General features: G+C 42.3%; 1 protein-coding gene across 2 annotated transcripts in view; it reads right to left on the bottom strand.

Moving 5' to 3' along the window:
* LOC306663739 (uncharacterized protein) overlaps nucleotides 1-25,308 on the bottom strand; it is a gene marked incomplete at its 3' end in the record, with an annotated part of 38,582 nt that extends 13,274 nt beyond the window's left edge. The window contains exons 1-2 of one of the 2 annotated variants that reach the window (XR_013764512.1): nucleotides 25,050-25,308; nucleotides 19,804-22,842 (exon numbers count right to left, since the gene is read on the bottom strand). Coding sequence is in view for 1 of the 2 variants with exons in the window: in XM_079144308.1 (XP_079000434.1) it covers nucleotides 25,050-25,108 (59 nt within the window). Of the gene's footprint in view, nucleotides 1-19,803; nucleotides 22,843-25,049 lie in introns of those variants that run through there. The other variant, XM_079144308.1, reaches the window with a different exon arrangement.
* Between the last annotated feature and the right edge of the window lie 125 nt (nucleotides 25,309-25,433).

Below are 25,433 nucleotides of genomic sequence, written 5' to 3'. Positions count from 1 at the left end.
CCTTTGTCACATCTACAAAAAAAATTATTTCCTCTTGGCAAAGTATTTGTAAGGCCCCCCAAAAGGAAACCTCAACTCTGTCCCATGGATCCACAGCAACCCCAATCAACTGCAGGAGGCGTCACTTGATGCAAACCGCAAGAGGTGTTTATTCCAGCGCGCTGGGACCCAACAGGAGGAGTCGAGTCCCTAGCAGAAAATCTTGTAGGTTTATAAAGGCAGAAACCACACATCGGGAGGGGTCGCACATGAAAGGGAAAAGGGGGACAAAGCTGCCGGGAAATTTCAAAGGGGGTCTGGGTTTGCTGATAACATACAACATGTTTCACAATGTTTTACAACAGGGCGTAGATTCTGGTCAATAGTTTCTGGTAATCCTACTGTTTGAGCACTATCTGGCTATCTGGCTCAATTTACCCTTTTACTCCCTGTTTGGGGCTGATTCCTGGAACAGCTTTAAGGGCTTTGTTCCCGTCACTGGGAGGGAGACCTTAGGGAGTTGAGATAAAACAGACAGCTTAAAAAAATGTCCATTCTTTCATATTCCTTCTAAAATTGATCCTTTTTGGCTGCCAGCTCATAACTACTTCCTGCAATGATGAATGATATCTAACAACTGGGTTTCTAACAAGCACTTGGTGCTGGGGATAGTGCCCAGGGCCTTGCACAAGCTTGGAAACTGCTCTACTGATGGGCACAGTGGCATCTGTCTGTGATTCCAGCAACTCAGGAGACTGAGGCAGGAGGATCTCAAGTGCAAGGCCAGCCCCAGCAACTTAGTGAGGGCCTAAGCAAGTTAGAGAAATCCTGTCTCAAGCTGGGTGCCAAAGCACACACCTGTAATCCCAGCAGCTCAGGAGACTAAGGCAGGAGGCTCTTAAATTCAAAGTCAGCCCTACCAACCTAGCAAGACCCTGTCTCAAAATAAAAAATAAAACGGCTAAGGGGTGGCTCAGTAGTTATGTACTCCTGGGTTCAATCCCCCGTACAAAGAGAGAGAAACCCTGTCTCAAAATAAAAAAAAAGAACTCGGGATATAGCTCAGTGGTAAAGTGCTCCTGGGTTTAATCCCTAGTACCAAAAGACCAAAAAAAAAAAAAAAGGAAACCATTCTACCACTGAGCTACATGCCCCACTTTTTTTGTGTGTGTGTGTGTGCTGGGGAATTGAACTCAGAGGCACTCTACTACTGAACCACATCCCCACCCTGTTTTATATTTTAGAGACAGTGTTTCACTGAGTTTCTTAACACCTCAACTTCTGCTGAGTCTGGCTTTGAACTAGAGTTCCTACTGCCTCAGCCTCCTGAGCCACTGGGATTACAGGGGTGTGTCACCATGCCCCGCTATCCCCCACTTTAAACCAGCTCTCTTACCTCCAATTAATGGTCCTTTACTTGCCAGAAAGATGAGTACTCACCTCCAAGTGGTGGGGGCTGGTGATATCAAGCTCTAGCCTATGGTAGAAGTAGCTGCAGATGCCAGATCTTTCTACATTCTAGCTATTTCTTCTGTTCCCCCACCTTTACATTTTTATTAACATCATTAGCATACCATAAAGTCCACCCACCTAAGGTATACAATTCAATGGTTTCACTTAGCATAGAGTTTAACAACCAACATCATGTAGGTTTAGAACATCTGCATCACATAAAAAGAAATCCCTTAACCATTAGCAGTTGTTCTGTACTTCCTCCTCTCCCCAGCCCCAGGCAACTATTCATCTGTTTTGTCTCTACAGATTCGCCTATTCTAGATTCGCCTATTCTAGATTCGCCTATTCTAGATTCGCCTATTCTGGATCCTCCTATTTTGTGTCTGACTTTTCAGTTAAGCATGATAACTTCAAGATTCATTCACACTGTAGCATCTATTAATAATACCTCATAGAAAAAAAAAATAAAAAATAAAAATAAAAAAAATAATAATACCTCATGGGCTGGGGTTGTGGCTCCATGGTAGAGCACTCACCTAGCATATGTGAGGCACTGGGTTCGATCCTCAGCACCACATAAAATATAAATAAATTAAAAAAGGTTAAATTCTTAAAATGATAATAATAACACCACCTCATTCCTCTTCATTGCCAGTTCATCCCTTTCCCTGAGCTCCACGTGCACAGGTCCCGCAGCCTCCTGTGCCCCTCCACAGGAGGTCCTCTCTGGTGTTGCAGGCCTCAGACAATCAATACCAGAAAACTAGCTGGATGTGGTGAGGCCTGCCTATAATCCCATTTGCTCAGGAGGCTAAGGTTGGAGGATCAGAAGTTCAAGGCCAACATGGGAAATTAGTGAGAACTTGTCTAACAACAAAATTTAAGTGGGTTGGAATGTGGTAGAGGACTGTAAATTCAAGTTCAGTGGTAGAGAGCTTACCTGGCATGTGCAAGGCCCTGCATTTGATCCCCAGCACTAAATGAATGAATGAATGAATGGAAAAGACTAGGAATGTAGCTCAGTGGTAGAGCACTCAAGAGTGTCAACCTGAGGTGTCAGCTTCCAGTGGCCTGTGCTTGGTCATCACAGGCAGGAGAAACCAGGAAATTAGAGGTTGCTACAGTGATTTTCCTGGTCAAGACCACTGGCAAGTGATCAGGTGATGGGGTTATAGGCATGCCCCAACACACCCATCCTGGGGTGCTCCTCCTTTTATGGGCCCCAGGTGAGGGAACTGCTTCATTCTGGTGTCTTTAATAAGTTCTTAACTCTGATATGAGTTTGATATGCCCATACATCCACATTCTTCTGATTAATTTGACAAGTTTACAGATAGTCATTTTTATTAGTGTGAATAATTTATTTATTGGCTTATGCTAGGCAGATGGTGGTTGTTTACTTGTACAAACTAGGTATAGAATCATTCTGCCTCATCACTTATACTCAAAATGGAGTAACTTGTGGCATACTACTGCTTTATAAAATGGAGTAACTCAGGGTAAGGTACAGTCTGAAAATGGTTGTTCTCAGAGCACAGCCTGCTTGCCACAGTTTAATATTAGGATCTCCACTAGTATAATTAATCCCATTAAGAGGTAAAGTGAGAAAAGAAACTAGTCATTAATATATATTTAAAAGACAATTAAACAGGCTGAGGCTATAGCACAGTTGGTAGAATGCTTGTGTTGCATGCACAAGGCCCTGGATTCAATCCCCAGCACTCCCCTCCCAAAAAAGGCAATTAAGGGGCTGGGGATATAGCTCAGTTGGTTGAGTGCTTGCCTACAAGCACAAGGCCCTGGGTTCAAATCCCCAGTACTGCAAAAAAAAAGAGGTAATTAATAAATTTCAACATGTTTTTAATAAACATTCTATTTTTTGTTTTTGGTACCAGGGATGGAACCCAAGGGCACTTAACCACTTAGCCACATCCCTAGTCCTTTTTTATATTTTATTTAGAGACATGGTCTCGCTGAGTTGCTTAGGGCCTCAGTAGGTTGCAAAGGCGATCGATCCTTCTGCTTCAGCCTCCCAAGTGGCTGAGATTACAGGTGTGCACCACTGCCTGGAGATGAAATCCAAGGCCATGTGCATGCCAGGCAAGTGCTCTATCACTGCACTACACCCCCGTCCTCAGTTAACATTCTTTTTTTGGCAGGGTATGGGGGTTGAATTCAGGGACACTTGACCACATCGCCAGCCCTTTTTGTATTTTATTTAGAGAGAGGGTCTCACTAAATTGCTTAGCACCTCACTGTTGCTGAGGCTGGCTTTGAACTCATGATCCTCCTGCCTCAGCCTCCCAAGCCACTGAGATTACAGGCATGTGCCACAGCACCCAGTCTCAATTAACTTTTTTTTTGCGGTGCTGGGGATTGAACCCAGGGCCTTGTGCTTACGAGGCAAGCACTTTACCAACTGAGCTATCTCCCCAGCCCAACATTTTTGATAAAATTAAATAAGCACTATTTTAAAATCCCAAATGACAAAAGAAAAAAAAAACACAAAATAAAATAATAAAATAATAATCAACACATCGGAAGGCTGAGGCAGGAGGACTGTAAATTCAAGCTCAGCCTAAGCAATTTAGGGAGACATTGTCTCAAAAAGCGGGGGGGGGGGGGGGGGGGGGGGGGGGGGGGGGGGGGGGGGGGGGGGGGGGGGTGTTGGGGGGGGGGGGGGGGGGGGGGGCGGACGACCAGGAAAGGTGGCACATGCCTGTAATCCCAGCAGCTTGGGAGATTGAGGCAGGAGGAGCTTGAGTTCAAAGCCAGCCTCAGCAACTCAGTGAGACCCTGTCTCAAGATAAAAAATAAAAGGGCTGGGGATGAAAGGACTGAGGGTTTTAAAAACGCTCCAAGCATGCATGAGACCAAAGTTTCATCCCTAGCACCATAAAAAAAGAGATTCAATATAGTAGCTTTTATGTGTGCCAACAGTAATCAGAAGATACGAAGAAAGGATATAAACCACATAAAAAGGGCTAGGGTCATAGCTCAGTGGTAGGGTGCCCCCTCCCCAAATTACAGTACAATTATAACCACATGCTATAATAAATGTTACTTAAAATTTATTAATTGTTTATTTCTAGAACATTCTGTTTAATGTTTTCAGACTAATACCACAGAAATCAAAACCTACATGTAGGACTTCTACACAGAGACAAAAGTCAGTCACAACTAACTACTGGTAATTCCACACTGCTCCACAGGGTGGCAGTACGAGCGAACGAGAGGAGGTCTGAGGCCTGTAAGAGTAGGCGGGGGTGGTGGCCCACCTGACAGACCCCAGTCCCCAGCCCCCAGGTGAAGGTGGTAAAGGGGATAAGGGAACATACCTCCGGGCCCCGCCCCCACACCTCCACTGAGCCGGGCTCCAAAGAAGGGTTAGCACTGGGAGGCAGGCCTGTAACTATTCCCAGATCTCTCCTTGTCAGCATCCCTATTCTAGGTCTTCTTCTAGTTCCAGATACAGCCAACATTTATTAAGCACTTACGTATGTGCACTTGGGGTTTCCCAACACCCTGATGAGGCAGAGCCCATTATTATCCATTCCAGGTCCACCTGCATACCTTCTCCCTGCCTGCCTGCCCTATCCTGCCTTCTGCCTTCCTTTTTCAATTCAATGAATGTATCCGGGAATTTGGTATATATTTGTTCCTACTGCTGCTGTACTGGGCTGATCCCTTGGGTGGCTGGAAACCACATCTGCTTATTACGGCACAGGTCTTCAGGTCAGAAAATCCTGGATGGCATGACTGGGGTTCTCTGCTCAGGACCTTCTGAGGCTCAAATAAAGTTTTGACCAGCTATGATCATATCTGGTGCTCTGGATCCTACTCCAGGCACATTCTTATTATTGGTAGGATTCAGTTCTTTACAGGACAGGTGTCTTCATTTCCTGTTAGCCAGGGTTATCTAGCTCCTTGTGGTTGATCTTTGATCCTTGCATGTGACCTCCATCATTTGTTTTTGTTTTGTGGGGAGTTGTTTTTTGTTTGTTTGTTTTTGTTTTTTTGGCATGGGGAATTGAACCCAAGGGTATTTAACCACTGAGCTACATCCCGAGCCCTTTTTTACATTTGATTTAGAGACAGGGTCTACGTTGCTTTAGGACCTCATTAAATTGCTGAGGCTGGCTTTGAACTTGTGATTTGCCTGCCTCAGCTTCCTGAGTTGCAGGGATTACAGGCATGTGCCACTGTGTCTAGCTGATTTTTTCTTTTAAGACAGTCTCACTATATTGCCCAGGGCAGCCCTGAACTCCTGGGTTCAAGCCATCCTCCTTAGTCTTCGGAGTAGCTGGGACTATAGGTGTGCACCACCATGCCCAGCTTATCTTATGTCCCCCTCCATCTTGGCAGACAGCAGCAGGGAGCATTCTCTTTGTACTTCAAATCTGTCTGATTTCTGCCAGGTGCAGTAGCACGCCTGTAATCCCAGGCTGAGGCAGGAGGATGGCAAGTTTCAGACTCGCCTGGACAACTTAATGAGACCCCACCCCAGGTACAAAGCGCTGGAGGTGTAGCTCAATGGTAGAGTATCTGTGGGTACAATCCCAGTATCAAAAAAAAGAAAGGAGGGTGGGGTCTTGTGGGAAGGTCTTAGGGTAATTAGGAGACCTACCCTCAAAGGTCTTAAATAGGTTCTTATGAGACCCTGTTAGTTCCCAGAGGATTGTTGTAAATCCCCAAGCAGAGCCCTGCCCAGCATCTCTCTCTTTCCCTCTCTCCTTCCTTTCTGCCTTTCCTGTGATCACTTCCTGCCCTACATACTTCCACCATTGCTAACCATGAACTCATAAGGTGATCCTGTCAAGTGGGGGTCCCCACTGTTGGACTTTCCAGCCTCCAAAACTATTAGCCAAAGAAACCTTTTTCTGGGCTAGGCTGTAATTCAGTTGGTAAAGTGCTTGCCTAGCATCGTGCAAATCCTTGAGTTTGATCCTCAGCACTGCAAAGTAAGTCAATAAATAAACCTTTTCTTTATAAAGTTAGCCTGTCTCAGTATTTCATTATAGCAATGAAAATGAACTAATACACCCACTTAGTCCCCAACTAATCCCTCAGTGGCTCTCCAATAGCCTCTGGAGAGAAACAAAACTCCATAAAGTTAACTTGTTCAAATGTTTTCTGATTATCTGCCAGGTGGCTGAGATCCAGAAGATGGTCTCTGCCTTCCTGGAGCTTTGTCTGCTGTAGACAGAAGAACTGTACTCTGTGGAGGAGCTGAAGTAAGCACTAGAGAATGACCATGCCCAATGGGCCCTGCCACCTGACCATCTTCAGTCATCTTCAACCCTCTTTTTCCTTGTTCCTGTCACACATCCCAGCAACCTCTTCCTCTGTCTCTCCATCCAAAAAAAAAAAAAAAACTCAGTAGAAGCCACTGGATTCCTATCATAGGTTCCAATTGTGTATTTTTAGAATGTATAATTTTTTTCAGTGCTGAGAATTGAAATCCAGGACCTCATGCTTATGAGGCAAGCACTTTACTGCTGAGCTATAACCCCGAGCCCAAGATGGTAATTATAATGAACAGAAATTATTTGAGGACTGGGAAGAGCATGGTGCAGTCTCTGGTGAGGGCCTCTACACTCCAGCATTTCCATGGCAGAAGGTCAAAGGAGTGAGAGGGTGAGAGTGAAATAGAAAAAGGGGGGCCCAAAGTTGCTAGCATATGCTACTAAGGACTGAACCCAGGGCAAGCACTCTACCACTGAGCTAAATCCCCAGCCATTTTTGTTTTGTTTGAGACCTGGACTGAGTTGCCCAGGCTGGCTTCAAACTTGCAAGCTTCCTACCTTAGCCTCCCAAGTAACTGAGAATATAGGCTAACTTTCTTTTATCACAACTTATTCTTAGTGGGTGTGGTGGAGCATGCCTGTAATCCCAGCTACTCAGGAGGACGAGGCAGAATTGCAAGTTGGAGGCCAGCCTCAGTAACACAGTGAGACTATATCTCAAAATCAAAAATAAGAGATCCAAGATGAGAGGGAGGCTGCGTTCCTTGTCGCTTCACAACTCGGGTTTCAAGCAGAGGATATCTGTTTCTTGGATCCCACAACCAGATCAACCACACCCTGCCTCCAGGACCCCTGTCCAACCAACCGCACCCGGCCTCCACCAGCCAACCACACCCACACCCTGAGCTGCAGCTCCCCATTTGCCAACACATTTGGAAGCCAGAGCGGCCATCTTGGATAATCCTGGAAGCTGTGGCTTCGATCTTTAGGTGGGGCAAATCCCATCCTGAGACACCTGCTAGAGACTGGAAGCTCATTGTCAGGTACCTTTCATACATCAGGCTACTGAAGACTGGGAGGTTTGAGTACTATATGACTGTTATAGTGTAGATTTTTTTTCTCTCCTTATTGAAAAATTTTGTTTTTATTTCTTTACTTTTCTCGCTCTATTTTCCTTCTGTTTACCTGTTCCCTCAGAGTCTCTTTCTCCCTTTTCACATGCTAACAACCAACTTCTTTTGATTACACTTTCACTCTTTTACAATCTAGAACTTCTATATACTCTTTTCTTATTCCATTATCAGCTACATCCTACACCCCTCCTCATTCTCTTTGTCCTCCGTTATAAACTTCAGACCTTATTGCAAATCTGTTTGTTACACTGCAGATAATAATTGAACTCATTCTGTTTATTATGACAATGTTGTTAATGTCCTCATAGGGGCTATTTGGTTTACAGTTGCATATTGTCTGTACTGGGTGCTGCTAATATTGATCTCACCCTTAAAGAAGAGGTTTTGGAACCTATAGGGCCACTATAAGCCTGTAGGGGGAAAACTGCAATACCCCAGATCTGCAGCGCTAGAGGGGAAGATACATGAAAAAACAAGGGAAGAAAATGATCCAAACAAACCTAGATTCTATATTAATAGAATTCAGTGACAGCATGGTAGAAGAAATGTCAGAAAAGGACTTCAGAATATAAATAATTAAAATGATTTGTGAAGCAAAGGATGAGATAAGAGAGCAAATGCAGACAATGAATGATCACTCCAATAAGCAGTTGAAAGAGAAACTGCAGGAAGCAAAAGATCATTCAACAAAGAGATAGAGATTCTCAAAAAACAAACAAACAGAAACTCTTGAAATAAAGGACAACAATAAACCAATAAAAAACTCAATGAAAAGCATCACCACAGACTAGACCACTTGGAAGACAGAACCTCAGACAATGAAGGCAAAATATTTAATCTTGAAAATAAAGTTGCCCAAACAGAGAAGATGGTAAGAAATCATGAACAGAACCTCCAAGAACTATGGGATATCATGAAAAGACCAAATTTAAGAATTATCACAATTGAGGAAGGCACAGAGATACAAACCAAAGGAATGAACAACCTATTCAATAAAATAATACCAGAAAATTTCCCAAGCCTGAAGAATGAAATGGAAAATCAAATACAAGAGACTTACAGAACATGAAATGCACAAAATTACAACAGATTCACACCAAGGCGCATTATGAAGAAAATGCCTAACATACAAAATAAAGATAGGATTTTGAAGGCTGCGAGAGAAAAGCATCAGATTACATATAGGAGGAAACCAATATTGATATCAGCAGATTTCTCAGTCCAGACTCTAAAAGCTAGAAGGTCCTGGAACAACATATTTCAAGCTCTAAAAGAACATGGCTACCAACCAAGAATCCTATAACCAGCAAAACGAACCTTCAGATTTGAAAATGAAATAAAATGCTTCCATGATAAACAAAAGTTAAAAATTTTACAAATAGAAAGCCTGCGCTATAGATTATTCTCAACAAAATATTCCATGAGGAGGAAATGAAAAACAACAATGTAGGTCAGCAAAGGGAGGAACTACCTTAAAGAAAAATCCATTCATAGGAGAAACCAAGTCAAGTTAAAAATCAAAAATAAGCCCAAATGACTGGAAATACAAATTATATCTCAATAATAACCCTGAATGTTAATGGCCTAAGTTAGAAGGGATAAAGAAGGACATTTCATACTGCTTAAGGGAAACATAAATCAGGAAGACATAACAATCATAAATATTTATGGCCCAAACAACAGCACATCCATGTACATCAAACAAATCCTTCTTGATTCCAGGAACCAAATAGTCCACAACACAATATTTCTGGGTGACTTTAACACACCACTGTCACCACTGGATAGATCTTCCAAACAAAAACTAAACAAAGAAACCATAGAACTCAATAACACAATCAATACCTTACACTTAACGGACATATATAGAATATTCCATCCATCAATGAGCAAATTCACTTTCTTCTCAGCAGCACATGGAACCTTCTCAAAAATAGACCATATGCTATGCCACAAAGCAGCCCTTAGGAAATGCAAAAAAATAGAGATACTTCCTTGTGTTCTATCAGATCATAATGGAATGAAATTAGAAATCAATGACAAAACAAAAAACAAAAATTACTCCAACACCTGGAGACTAAATAATATGCTATTGAATGAAGCATGGATAACATAAACGTCAGGGAGGAGATAAAAAAAATCTTAGAGATAAATGAGAATGACATATCAAAATCTCTGGACACTATAAAAGCAGTGCTAAGCGGAAAATTCATTACATGGAGCGCATTCAAGAAAAGAATAAAAAGTCAACAACTAAATGATCTAAAATTACAGCTTAAAGCCCTAGAAAAAGAAGAACAGAACAATACCAAAAGTAGTAGAAGACAGGAAATAGTTAAAATCAGAGCCAAAATCATTGAAATTGAAACAAAAGAAACAATTCAAAAAGTTGACAAAACAAAAGGTTGGTTCTTTGAAAAAGTAAACAAAATAGACAAACCCTTATCTACACTAACAAAGAGGAGAGAGAAAACCAAATTACTAAAATTTGTCATGAAAAAGGAAATAACACGACAGACACCACTGTAATCCATAACATAATGAGAAGCTACTTGGAAAATCTATACTCCAACAAAATAGAAAACACCACAGACATCAACAAATTTCATGAGACATATGATCCTCCCAGACTGAACCAGGAGGACATACACAATTTAAACAGATCAGTTTCAAGCAATGAAATAGAAGAAGCCATCGAAAGCCTACCAAACAAGAAAAGCCCAGGGTCAGACGGATTCTCAGCCGAGTTCTACAAGACCTTCAAAGAAGTACTCATTCCAATACTTCTCAAAGTATTCCAGGAAATAGAAAAGGAGGGAACCCTACCAAACTCATTCTATGAAGCTAATATCACCCTCATACCCAAACCAGACAAAGAAAATTTTAGACCAATATCTTTGATGAATATAGATGCAAAAATCCTTAACAAAATCCTGGCAAACCTCATCCAAAAACACATTAAGAAGATAGTGCACCACAATCAAGTGGGGTTCATCCTGGGAATGCAAGGTTGGTTTGACATCTGTAAATCAATAAATGTAATCCATCATATCAATAGACTTAAGGTTAAGAATCATATGGTTATTTCAATTGATACAGAAAAAGCGTTCAACAAAATACAACACCGCTTCATACTCAAAACACTAGGAAAAAACAGGGATAGTAGGAACATACCTCAATATTGTAATGGTGCTGGCAAAACTGGAAATCCATATGCAGTAAAATGAAATTAAACCCCTATCTCTCACCCTTACAAAACTCAACTCAAAATGGATCAAGGATCTAGGAATCAGACCTGAGACCCTTCACCAAATAGAAGAAAAAGTAAACCCGGCTCTCCATTACATTGGCTTATGACCAGACTTCCTCAACAAGACACCCACAGCACAAGAAATAAAAGCAAGAATCAATAAATGGGATAGATTCAAACTAAAAAGCTTTTTCTCAGCAAAGGAAACAATCAATAATGTGAAAAGAGAGCCTATAAAGTGGGAGAAAATCTTTTCCCCACACACTTCAGAGAGAGCACTCATCTCCAAAGTTTACAAAGAACTTTAAAAACTTTACACCAAAAATACAAAGAACCCAATAAATGGGCTAAGGAAATGGGCAGACACGTCACAGAAGAAGATATACAGGTGATCAACAAATATATGAAAAAGTGCTCATCATACCTAGTAATTAGAGAAATGCAAATTAAAACCACCCTAAGATTTCATCTAACTCCAATTAGAATGGCTATTATCAAGAACACAAGCAATAATAAGTGTTGGTGTGGATGTGGGGAAAAAGGCACACTCATACATTTCTGGTGGAGTTGCAAATTGGTGCAGCCACTCTGGAAAGCAGTATGGAGATTCCTCAGAAAACTTGGAATGGACCCACCATTTGACCCAGCTATCCCACTCCTCGGTTTATACCCAAATGACTTAAAATCAGCATACTACAGTGATGCAGCCACATCAATGTCCACAGCAGCTCAATTCACAATAGCTAAACTATGGAACCAACCTAGATGCCCTTCAATTGATGAATGAATAAAGAAACTGTGGTATATATACACAATGGAATACTACTCAGCCATAAAGAAGAATATAATTATAGAACTTGCTGGTAAATGGATGGAGTTGGAAAATATCATGCTAAGTGAAATAGGTCAAGCTCAAAAAACCAAAGGCCAAATTTTTTTTTTCTGATAAGTGCATGACAATATATAACGAGGAGGGGTGGCGGGGGGAAGAGAAGAATGAAGGAACTTTGCATGGTGTAGAGGAAAATGGGGTGGGAGGGGGTGGGGGATGGAAAGATAGTAGAATGAGACAGACAGTATTACCCTATGTATATGTATGATTACATGAATGGTGTGAATCTACACTGTGTACAACCATAGAAATGAAAAATTATACCCCATTTGTGCACAATGAATCAAAATGCAGTCTGTAAAAATAAAAAAGATTTTAATAATAAAAAATCAGTAATAAAAGGAGCTACAGTTGTTGCTTAGTGAGAGTGCCCCTGGGTATAATCCCTCCTGTGGTAAAATAATAACAACAATAACAAATAAATATAACAACCCACTTTCATAACTCTCTCACTCCCTTTATATCAACATTGTTAGTCAGCTCTCCATTACTATGACAAAATACCTGAGATAATCAATTTCAAAGGAAAAAAGATGTATTTTGGTTCGTGGTTTCAGAGGTTTCATCCATGAGCAATTGGCCCTGTTATTCTGGGCCTGTGGTGGCATAGTATATTGTGGTGAGTGCACATAATGGCTGTTCAGCTCATGGCAGGAAAGAAAAAAGATAAAGAGCCTGAGGTGCAGATATCCCCTTTAAGGTAACACTTCCAATGACCTAACTTCCTCCCACGAGGCCCAGATTTCTCCACTTCCCAATAATAGAACAGATTGGTAACCAAGTCTTTAGCCTCTAAGGGACAGTCCAGATCCAAACTAAAGCAAACATGAATCCAATCCACCTCTAAAACATCCCATCTCCCAACACTGTTGCATTAGGCATGAAGTTTCTAACACATGAATTTCAGGGAACACATTCAAATCGTAGCAGGCACATAACAGGTGCTCAGGAATTTTTTTTTTCCAGGAGGGGTCGGGGGAGTGGTACTGGAGATTGAGCCCCTCCTGTCTCATGCTCCAGAGTAGCTGCAATTATAGGCATGTACCTAAGGAAATTGTTTTGAATGAATGGAAGTCCCATATGCAATGGTGCAGACCCAAACCTCCTCAGCACTCCCTATACTTCTGACAGTTTGCCAACTCCAAAGAAACTGCTGGAAGCAAAAACCTCAACTGCTCAACATCCTAGCTCGTGGGTGCTATTATGGTTTCACTATGAGATGCTCCCCCGAAGCGCATGAGACAACGCAGGAATGTTCAGAGGTGAAATGATTAAATCATGAGAACTGCAACCTAATCAGTGGGTTAATCCATTTGATGGATTAATCATCTGAATGGATTACTGGGTGGTAACTATAAGCAAGTGAAGTGTGGCTGCCAAGAAGTGGGTCAGTGAGGGCAGAGCTTTGGGAATTGTGTTTTGTCCCTGGCTCTCCTCCCTCTCTCTCCCTCCCTGCACCCCCCTTCTTTTTTTTTTTTTTTTTTTTTTTTTTTTTTATATTTTTCCATTGTAGACTGACACAATATCTTTATTTCTTCATCTTTACTTGGTGCTGAGGATCAAACCCAGTGCCTCACATGTGCGAGGCAAGTACTCTACCACTGAGCTACAACCCCAGTCCCATCTATCTATCTTTATATCTATCTTTCTCTTTCTCTCTCTCTCCTTACTGGCTGCCATGAACTGAGAAACTTTTCTCCACCATGCCCTTCTGCCATGATGTTCTGTCTCCCCTCAGACCCAGAACGATGGAGTTGGCCAACCATAAACTGAACCTAACACCATGAGCCAAAATAAACTTTTCCTCTTCTAAGTTGTTCTTGTCAGGTAATTCCAGTCACACTGATGAAAAGGGTGCCCAATCTAGCACCCACTAGCCTGGTCTGAGCTGCAAATCGCAGCTGAGACTCTGGGGCATGGCCATGTGGGGATCATTTATTTAAGCTCATGGCACCAGGTGTGGCAGGAACACCAGCATCAATTCCGAGAGGGCTATGAAAGCGGGAGACGTTTTCTTAGCAGAAAATGTGGCCATCAAGAACTTGCTCAAGGATCCTGTTGAACAGCGTGTGGTGCTGTGTGGTGACATGGAGAGGGAGCACGTTTTGTACACACACCAACAAAACGCCACAGACCTCTACCAAAGCAGCAAAGAAGATGGAAGGGCAAGTCTCCAACAGAGGAAAAATGTCCCTGATTTTTCAAACCATGGAAAGCCAATAAGAGAAAGTGACAGACAAAACAGGTGGCAAGAGCTACAGTTTGGGAGAGGTTGCCAAGTACTGCAGAGGAGACCTATGGGCCCATCACTCCAATAACTAAGAAGGTGGGAGTGAGAGTCAGAACCAGAACAGCTCCCTGAGAAGCTACTTCCACCTCCCTGAGAAGGTCCCAGACAAGAAAATCCATCCGGGCCGGGCGTGGTGGTACACACCTATAATCCCAGCGGCTCGGGAGGCTGAGGCAGGAGGATCATGAGTTCGAAGCCAGCCTCAGCAAAAACAAGGCCCTAAGCAACTCAGTGAGACCCTGTCTCTAAATAAAAAATACCAAATAGGGCTGGGGATGTGACTCAGTGGTCAAATGCCACTGCATTCAATCCCCAGTACTCCCCCCCTCAAAAAAAGAAAATCCATCCAGGAAAAAAAATGCTCAGGCTTTTGGTTGGTACCCTGGTACAAAGGCTGTTTTAGGCTTCAAGTTGGGAATCTGTGACTGATGATAGACTCAGTAGCCATCTCCTGCCCCACAACTAAAGCTCACAGTGGACATCCCTCCAATGGTCCATCTCCATCTGCACAGAGCACCTTTCACAGCTGCCTGTGTTCCACCTATAAAATGTCTGGATCAGGTAGTTCAGGTCGCTTTTACTCCTAGTCCAATCCTCCCTTGGATTTTTTTTTCCCCATGCTGGTGATTAAACATAGGACCTTGTGCTAGACAAGTGCTCTACCACTGAGCTATGTCCCTAATTTTACCCCTGCCAGAAATCAGTCACATGTCCCCACCTGCCTGATGTCACAGAGAAGGCAAAAGGCAGGATCCTGAAGCCTTACCTCAGAAACTGCCTAGGGCCCAGGCCCCCACCCCATCATCCCTGGTACCAGCACCAACTGCCCACAGGCTATCTACCCAAAGAGATGTGTTGGAGTCCTAACCCGTAGTACCTTGGTGACTGTGACCTTATTTGGAAAATAGAGTCATTGCAGATGTAATCAAATTAAGAGATCACTAGAGTAGACCTTAATTCAGTATGTCTAGCATCCTTATAAAAAGGTGAGGGCCCAGGAAATAGCTCATTGGTGGAGCACTTGTCTAGCTTACAAGAGGCCCTGGATTTGATACCCAGCAGGGAAAAAAAAAGAGAGAAAAGGAAGGGGATGCCATATGAAGACAGACTTCAAAAAAAAACACCACCACCATGTGGTAGCGAGGCAGACACTGATGAATCTACAAGCCAAGGAACACCAAAGGGTTGCAGACCACACCAGAAGCTAAGAAAAGAATGGAACATATTCTCCCCTCAAGTCTTCAGAGACAGCATGGCCCTGCCAACACCTTGACTTCTCCTTCTGGACTTTAGCCCGCCAGAACTGAGTTACTATTATTGAAGCCACCCAGTGTGTGATGCTTTGTTAAGGCAGGACCAGAAGCTACCCCCTCTATTTATTTAGCAAATGAATACACGGATCCTCTCCCTTCACCGCCCCCCACCCCTCATGAGGGAAAAGGAGGCAGGCCTACTCCTCACATTGGAAGGGCTCAGGGCAAGAGCACACAGACCCCTGGCCCACCCTTTATTCCCACCTGCCCCACTGTGCTCTGTATAGTGAGGGACCCACATGCCCATGTGTAAACAGCCCAAGCCAAGGTCTAGGATCTTTCCAACTCCCCACCCTCAGTCCTATGGGGACAGGACTTCCTCTGGGCTGGGGACATAGCTCAGCAATGGAGTACCCCTGGGTTCAATTTCAGTAAACCCCCCCCCCCACACACACACACACAAAGTTAACGGTCCTTATTATTAAGATTCAGGGCTGGGGATATAGCTCAGTTGGTAAAGTGCTTGCCTCGCAAGCACGAGGCCCTGGGTTCAATCCCCAGCACCACACACACACACACACACACACACACACACACACACACACACAAAAGAATCATAGGGGCTGAGGATATAGCTCAATTGGTAGAGTGGTTGCCTCGTAAGCACAAGGCCCTGGGTTCAATCTCCAGCACAACATACTAATTCCAGGAAGACACTATTTTGGGCTGGGGTTGTGGCTCAGTGGTAGAGTGCCTACCCAGCATGTGTGAGGCACTGGGTTCAAGTCTCAGCACTGCATATAAATAAGTAAATAAAATTAAAAGGTCCATCAATATCTAAATTTATTTTTTAAAAATCATAAAGTTGAATGGGGCTAGGGTAGTATTCAATGGTAGTGCACTTGACTAGCAGGCATGAGGCCCTTGGTTTGATTCCTAGAAGCACAAAATAAAACAAAAACCACAAAGTTGTAAAAACAGTCTCCTCCTTTTCAAAAACCATGCTCCTTTCATCTCCACAAAGCAGGGCTGTCTGAGAAGCCTTGAAACAACAATGTAACTCATGGAGCTAGCTCTGACTCCCCAGAGCAGTGGATAAATATCATGATTTTTCTGCCAGAATACTGAGATGAATGACCTTGAAGTCCCATTTATTCATAAATTTCTCTACCCAGTGATAACATTAACTTTTCTACTAACCAAAGTTCCTTCTAAAAAGGGAACAACTTCAGAGGGAAAGGAAAAGGGAAAAAATTTACTTAACAAAACCCTGCACAGCCAGGCACAGTGGTACACCCTGTAATTCCAGCAAGGAGGCTGAAGCAGGAAGATCACAAAATTTGAGGACAGCCTGGGCAATTTAGTAAGACCAAGTCTCAAAATCAAAAATAAAAAGGGCTGGAGAAGTAGTTCAGTGTTAGAGCTTACAAGTTCATTGATCCCCAGCATTACAAAAACAAAGATCTGTGTGATTTGATTTTTTTTTTTTTTTTTTTAATAGAGCTGGGGATCAAACCCCAGGGCCTCTTGCAAGCTAAGCACATGCTCTGGTACTGAAACACAGTCACAGCCTCTTCTTTTATAGTTGAAAGTAGAAGAAAAATGAGTGTTGTTACTGTTTGGCAGCAGAGCAGCAGTATTGTCTTTATCAATATTTGCATTTGCATAGGTGGAATCTTGTTCCGGTGATACCCCATCTCCACAGGATACCAGCTTCCAGACTTGTCCTACAAGAACTCTGACTTTTCACAGACCGGCAAATTGCCAGGAATCTCTCACAGCCTGCTCAGGATTTCCATGATAATCTGAAGACATTCTTTTTAACCATGACACAAAACTTAGAAGCCACAGAGAAAAAGATTGATGTGTTTAAACACTAATTTTGATTTCTCAATCAAAAGACAAGTGACAAAGGGGTTTAAAAATTCAATCTAGGGACTGGAAGTGTAGTACAGTAGTAGAGCACATGCTTAGCACAGGAAAGGCCTTGGGCTGCAACTCAGCACAAAAATAAATAAAATAAAGATTCTAGCTAGCTAGCTATACTGTCATATATATACCAAGGCAAGAAAAATTTTCATTAAAGTGATGCAGACCAGGTACCCCTACCCAAAAGACCCTTGCCATAATTAAGCTTCTCTTCTTGTCAGAAAAATTCTTACAAAGGTGTCAACAGGATATCAGCAAAAATTTCTGCAGAGGGCATTGCGGTTTGAAGCTTCCTCTTTCTTGTAAATGCCAGATTTGCAGACAAAACTTGTGAAACCTCTGTCTAGCCTAAGAATATGGAACACAGAGTAACTGTTATATACCCACCACTGACATGTAACCACCCCACTGAGTACAGATCTAAAAGAATTTCCAGACCGGGTCCAGAGATCTTTAGGCATTAGCACCCTCTGTACCACTGAAGCTAAATACACCTGCTTCCTGAAAATTCCTTGTGTGTCCAACCTCATCTGTCCTACATCCAAAACACAAAAAGATTTTCTTTTTCTTTTCTGTTGTTTTTTTTGTTTTGTTTTGTTTTGTTTTGTTTTTGGTAATCGAACCCAGGAAAGCTTCACTACTGAGCCACATCCCCAGCCCTTTTCATTTTTTATTTTGAGACAGGGTCTTGCTAAGTTGCTTAGGGCCTCACTAACTTGCTGAGGCTGGCTTTGAACAGCCTCCTGAGTCTCTGGGATTACAGGCTTGCACCACCATGCCTAGTCACAAAAAGTTTTTCTAAACTCATAAAAGGCTTATAGAAAAGATGGACAAAAATGAGAATGGTACTTTACAGAAAAATAACACAAATGACTTGTAAAAATGTGAAATATCCAGAGACAAAGGTGGAGCTCAGCAGTAGAGCACGAGCTTAACATGTGAGCTACCCTGGGTTCAATCCACTCATAAAAAAGAGAAAGAAAAGAAGAAAATATTCAGCTCCCATGAGAATTAAAGAAACAAATTAAAATAAGGCACCATTTCTGCCTTTTGAATTATTACCAACACTACTCTGCATTAAAAAAAAATGTTTGCTAAAACATTCTTGGCAGGCATATGAAATAATATTAAAACAACTGTGAATCATACCTCTTTAAATGACAATAATATTGCACATACCAAAATTATCAATGTTGGGGCTGGGGAGATAGCTCAGTCCATAGCGTGCTTGCCTTGTAAGCACAAGGCCCTGGATTCGATCCCCAGCAACCAAAAAAAAAAAAAAAAAAAAAATTATCAATGTTATGGATTTTAGAACCTGGATAGACTAAACAAAAGTACCAAAGATAACCACACATACATGCATATATGCGCACACACACATAACAAAATAAAAAAAACTGGTCATGATAGCACGTGCCTTGTAATCCCAGCTATAAAACCTGAGGCAGGGGTTGGGGAGATAGCTCAGTCGGTAGAGTGCTTGCCTTGTAAGCACAAGGCCCTGGGTTCGATCCCCAGCACCTAAAAAAAAAAAAAAAAAAAAAAAAAAAAAGGCTGAGGCAGGAGGATAGCAACTTCAATGCTGCCCTGGGTCAACTGACATGACTGTCTCAAAATTAAAAAAAATAAAATAAAAACAAAACAACAAAGGGCTGGGAATGTAACTCAGTGGTATAGCATTTGCCTAACATGCTTGAGGTCCTGGGTTTAATTCCTAGTACAGTTAAAAAAAAAAAAAAAAAAACTGCACAATTTTTTTGCAACATTATCAAAATAGTGAAAACACTAAAAGAAAACAAAGGCCCATCAATAGGGAGTGGTTACATGTCCTAAGACATATCAATTATTGGAAATAAATTGCCAAAGAGTTTTTTGTAAATTTGCTCTTATTATATATACATGACAGTAGAGTGTATTTTGACATATTATACATATATAGAGTATAACTTTCCATTCTTGGGGTTGAACGTGATGTGGAGTTACACTGGTCATGTATTCATATGTGAACATAGGAAAGTTATGTCTGATTCATTCTACTGTCTTTCCTATTCCTATCCCCACTCCCTTCCCTTCTAAAAGTTCCCTTCAAAGTTCATTTGTCTAATTCAGTGAACTTCTATTCTTCCTCCCTCCGCTCCCCACCCCTGCTTATTGTGGGTTAGCATCCGAGTATCAGAGAAAACACTTGACCTTTGGTTTTTTGGGATTAGCTTATTTCACTTAGCATGATAGTCTTCAGTTCCATCCATTTACCAGCAAATGCCATAATTTCATTCTTCTTTATGGCTGAATAATATTCCATTGTGTATACATACCACATTTCCTTTATCCATTCATCTTCTGAAGGGTACCTAGTTTGGTTCCATAGCTGGCCTCGAACTTATAATCCTCCTGTCTCAGTCTCCCAAGTCATTACTGGTGTGTGACACTGACCCCAGCTGCTTTATACAAAAAGTTTTTTTTCTTTTTCTTTTTTTTCGGTGCTGGAGATCAAACCCAGCGCCTCATGCATGCTAGGCAAGCACTCCACCACTGACCCACATCCCCAGCCTGTGCTTTATACTCATATGTTCTAGCTGAACATCTTTTTTGACATTATCACTTTTACGATATTAAGCTTTAAATTCTAAAGCCAGAATCTATAGCTTAAAGAGGTACTTTCTGAAGTACAAAGCTGACAGGTTCTGGCTAAGTTGCCCAGACTGATCTCAAGCTCTTAATCCTCAGGCTTCAGCCTCCCAAGTGGCTGTGATGATAGGCATGCCCCATCATGCCTAGCCCAAGGCACTTGACAGAGCTATGTTGGGCCGGGGCCACTGGGGAGAGAGGAAATGGCCAAGTGGGATCCTGGAGGATGGAACCTCCAACTGTTGGGGACACAACCTACTGTAGGAAGCTGAGAGCTTAGAAAGTCAACTTGCCAGTCTGAGTATTTTAGTGAGACCCTGTCTCAAAGTAAAAATTTTTAAAGGGCTGGGGGGTGTAGCTCAGTGGTACGCCCTAGGTTAAACCCCCAGTACCACACACACACACCACACACACAAAATGCCTCAGGCTTCACTTCTGCAGAGTCACTATCTACTCAGGAAGCCAGACTGGGATTAGGTTACCATCAGTACATTTTGACTAATACCTGTCATGAGTAATCTACAAAAGAATTATAACAGATTTCCAAAAAATTGCAAAAATTAAATAGCATTTCCCTTGTATTTGACTTCAGCTCCTAGAGTTGCATCTAGCGTGATCTTTTAAAAAAGTCAATTGGGATGGGGTTGTGGCTCAGTGGTAGAGCACTTGCCTGGCATGTGTGAGGCACTGGGTTCAATCCTCAGCACCACATAGAAAAACAAAATAATCTACAACTAAAAATATTTTTTAAAAAAAGTCAATTAATCCACTACATACTCACTAGAATAGTCAAAAAGCCAGACCACTGACAACATGAAATGCTGCAGAGGATGTGAAGTAACAGGAACTCTCATTTGTTGGGAATTTTTTTTTTTGGTACCAGGGATTGAACCCAGGGGTGCTTAACCATTGAACCACATCCCTAGCCCATTTTTATATTTTATTTAGAGACAGGGTCTTGCTAAGTTGGTTTAGGGTTTCACTAAATTGCTGAGGCTGGCTTTGAACTTGTGATCCTCCTGCCTGAGGAGCCACTGGGATTACAGGCGTACACCACTGTGCCTGGCACAATTGACAGTTTCTTAACCAAACATACTCTGACCACAAGTCTATTAGTGGTTCTCCTTTTTACTCAAAGAAGTTAAGAACTTATTAGTAACACAAAAACCTACACAGATATTTATATTAGCTTTACTTTTACAGGAGAGGGAGAATTAAACCCAGGGGTGATCTATCACTAAATCACATCCTCAGCCATTTTTATGTTTTATTTTGAGACAGGGTTGTACTAAGTTGCTCAGAGTCTCACTAAATTGCTGAGGCTGGCCTCAAACCTGTGATTCTCCTGTCTCAGCCTCCCAAATCACTGGGATTACAGGCATGGGCCACTGTGCCTGGTCCTTTTTTAAATTTTATTTTGAGACAGGGTTTCACCAAGCTCTTCAGGATGGTGCTCCTCCTGCCTCAGCCTCCGGAGTTGCTGGTATTATCAGTGTGTGCCATCATACCTGGTTCCTCCCTATTTCTTTTATTTCACACTTTTATGTGTGTGTGTAAGCGCGGTGCTGAGGATTGAACCCAGAGCCTTGTGCATGTTAAGTAAGTGTTCTACCACTGAGCCACATCCCCAGCCCATCCCTCATTCTTTTAAATAGTAGACCTTAGTCCTACTAGGCCTAACTTACTTTACAGACAAAGCACTCAAGCCCAGAGAGGTTAAATGACTTACTCAAAGTCACTGGTCACTTAAGAGCTCAGGAGCAGTATCCTTTAACCATTGTGTTCTCATGCACCCTACACTGCTTCACGTAAGCTCAAGTGGCCATTCTCTTAACATCAATACATCACACACACCCCTCCTTGGGTCTGGTACAGAGCTCTTGACTTCAGCTTTGGAAAGTGTGGTTTTGGACGACATATTTGTTCTTGGTACTTCATCGTCTTGTGGCTTAAAAAGCTGACACTTGTGACCTGGTCCAGGCTGAGTGTCCTACACTTGCCCCATCAAGGTTTCATATCTTTTGAGCCAAATGCCAAATTACAAGATATGAACAAAGTTGGGGCTTGAAGGCAAGCAGACATGGGTTCAAATCCAGCTTTATATGAATGAAAACACATTTCCCACTTATCTTGAGGAGCCTAAACTGTGAAAAATGATGATATTTTGTTTGTGAGCACTGAATCAGATATTACACATAATGTGCTGGTATAAAAATGTTAACTCTCAGTCTGGGGATATAGCTCAGTTGGTACAATGCTTGCCTTGCAAGCATAGGGCCATGGGTTCAATCCCTAGCACTGTTTAAAAAAAAAAAAAAAAAAGTTAACTCTCTTCTTCCTTCCATATAGGATCAGAGGGACCTTCACAACTGAGGCCCTTGGTGAGGTCAATCAAACGCATTTGCTTCAATTGGGCTTCTGGGAATGAACTTCTCCATCACTCTGATGGACAGAGTTCACCATGCCTCATGCACACATCTGACAGCTCTTCTCTCTGTGACCCTGGCACATTTTCATCTCTCCTGTACAGCTGGAACACCACTCAGAAATACAAACAGAAAACCACTCTGCAGAATCCTGTCAGGTGAACACTCAGAGGCCACAGGGCTACCCACACAGGACTCTCATGCCACATGGGGAGGGCTTCCCAGTGGCACCAGAACTGCAATTATAACATGGAGGAAGAGCCAATTGTGGTGGTATTCACCTATAATCCCAGCTACCCTGGAGGATGAAGCAAGAAGGTCCCAAGTTCAAAGCCAGTGTGGGTAACTTAGTGAGAACCTGTCTCAAAATAAAAATATAAAAAGGCTGGAGATGTGGCTTGGTGCTAGAGTACCCCTGGGTTCAAGTCCCAGTACAGGGAAGGAAGAAAAAAGAAGGAGGAGGAGGAGGGGAAAGAGGAAGAGGAGGAAGAAGAAGGGTGAGGAGAGAGATGGGAAATGGTACAACAAGGTTTCCACAGTAAGGCAAAAGCTGACAGTAACCATGGGCTACAAAGCATATGAAGGGGCCACCTTTCCTCAAGAAATTCCAAAAAGCAAGCATTTAAAAGGTTTATTTTGTTGTTACATTGTGAATACAAACTTTATTTACTTCCAAACTGTCTTTTACTACTTAAATATGTTCATTGATGTCATATCTTTTTTTGTAAAAATTATTTGGGAATCTAAAATTGGATTGATTGCATAATTTTTCTTATTAAAATGACAAAACTTTTGTTTGTTTGTTTGCTTTTTGGTACTAGGGATTGATCCCAAAGGTGCTTAACTACTAAGCCAAATCCCCAGTCCTTTTTATTTTTTTATTTTGAGACTTCTTGCCAAATTGCTTGGGGCCTACATTGCTAAGGGTGACTTTGAATTTATGATCCTCTGCCTCAGTTTCTCAAGCTGCTGGGATTATAGGCATGTGCTGCTGCACCCAGCAAGACAACAAAAAAATTTTTTAAATTTTTTTTTCATCATCTTCTATCCTCATTATTATTTTTTTTTTTGGTGCATTATAACTGTACATATTGATGGGATTTGTTGTTACATAGTCATACATGCTCACAATATAACAATATAAAAACAACAAATTTTTTTTTTAAACTGTTTTAGGAGTGATAGGAATTGAAACCAAGGCTTCATTGCATGTGCTCTGCCACTGAGCTACACCTCCCCACTCCCAGCAATACTGTGGGTTGAACCCACGGGTGCTCTGAGCTACATCCCCAGTACTTTTTATTTTGATACAGAGTCTTACCTAGTTGCCAGGCTGGAACTTATCTCCTGACTCAGTCTCCTGAGTAGCTGGGATTATAGGCATGTGCTACCATATACCTAGCTGCCAATTTTCTTTTTTTCTTTTCTTTTCTTTTTTTTTTTTTTTTTGTACCAGGGATTGGATCCAGAGGTGCTAAACCACTGAGCCACATCCACAGACAGCCCTTTTTATTTTTATTTATTTCAGACAGGGTCTTGCTAAATTGCTTAGGCCCTCACTAAATTGCTGAGGCTGACTTCAAACTTAAAATCCTCCTGCCTCAACCTCCCAAGCCACCAAGATTACAGGCATGTGCCACCATTCATAGCTTTTGCCAATTTGTTTTTAATTTAATAGCTTTGCACTTGGTTCCAGGCTGGAACTTATCTCCTGACTCAGACTTCTGAGTAGCTGGGATTATAGGCACATGCCTATAATCAATATAGTTCAGTTTAGCAGACTGGAAACCACACAAAGGCACTTAATTTAATTAATATTAATTAGTTAATCAAAGACACTTAGCTAATTAATATTCCTCCCACCGTTCTCAGTGGAGCACACCTGTAATTCTGCAACTCCCTGCAACTCCAGTGGCTGAGTGGGAGGATGGCAAGTTGGAGGTCGGCCTGGCCAACCTTGCCTCAAAAAATATAAAGGGCTGGGGATATGGCTTAGTGGTAGAGTATCCCTGAGTTCAATACCCAGTACTAAACATAAATAAATAAATAAATAAAATACACAATAAATAAATGTAATACAAATAAAAATAATATAAATACATATTATATATATATATATATGTGTGTGTGTGTGTATACATAAAATCTACAGAACTTCCAAATGACCAATTACTCAGAACTCTTCCCTACCCTCACCCTAAAATCTCATTCCCCACCAATGTTCACGGCAACACTCGAGCTGTGTTCACATGCCCTAAGAACTAGGGGGTAAGAATATAGGAGAAAAACAAAAGGTTAGGGAAAGTTTGTGGGCGGTGAGAGGGGATTGAAACTGCTGATAAAGTGACCAGAGAACCTCTCCCATGGGTAATATTCGAACAGATTTCCGAGGAAGCGGTCCACCAGCAATCTGGGGAAACGAGGTCCAGACCAAGGCGCTCAGTGAATGGGGTTGTCCCGTGCCCTGTATGTTTCATAGCTGGGCAACGGTGTCCAGGAAAAAGAAAGCAAAGAATGAGAAATTAAGCAAAAACAGAAGAAAGCTTTAGCAGTATCAGGTTTTACCTTAACCTGTGGCACCAGGATGCACCTCCCAGGGCCAGCTCTGGAACCGCACCGCCCATCTGAGGGAAGACGTTTCAGGTGTTTGGAATCACACAGAGTACAGACTTCCCCAGTCGCAGACTCCGCTCTTTAGGCAAGGATCCTGCCCCCACCACGTGCTCACGCCCTCACCAAGTGCGGATGCCTCCACCAGCAGTTCCCAAAGCCCACGACGCCCATCCCCTAAACAAACATAAATGAGCGTCCAATTCTCTCGACTCCGCTTCTGGGCCCCGCCCATCCCCTCCCCTCCTCCTCTCCCCTCCCCTCCCCTCCGCTCCCTCCAGTTCCCGCCTCTAGCCTGAGATTCCCTTGGTCACGCCTGTGCAACACACACCCCGCCTC

This window comes from Sciurus vulgaris, assembly GCF_902686455.1.
Source record: "Sciurus vulgaris genome assembly, chromosome: 6".
Lineage (NCBI taxonomy): Eukaryota > Metazoa > Chordata > Mammalia > Rodentia > Sciuridae > Sciurus > Sciurus vulgaris.
This window is presented reverse-complemented; position numbering and strand designations above follow the sequence as displayed.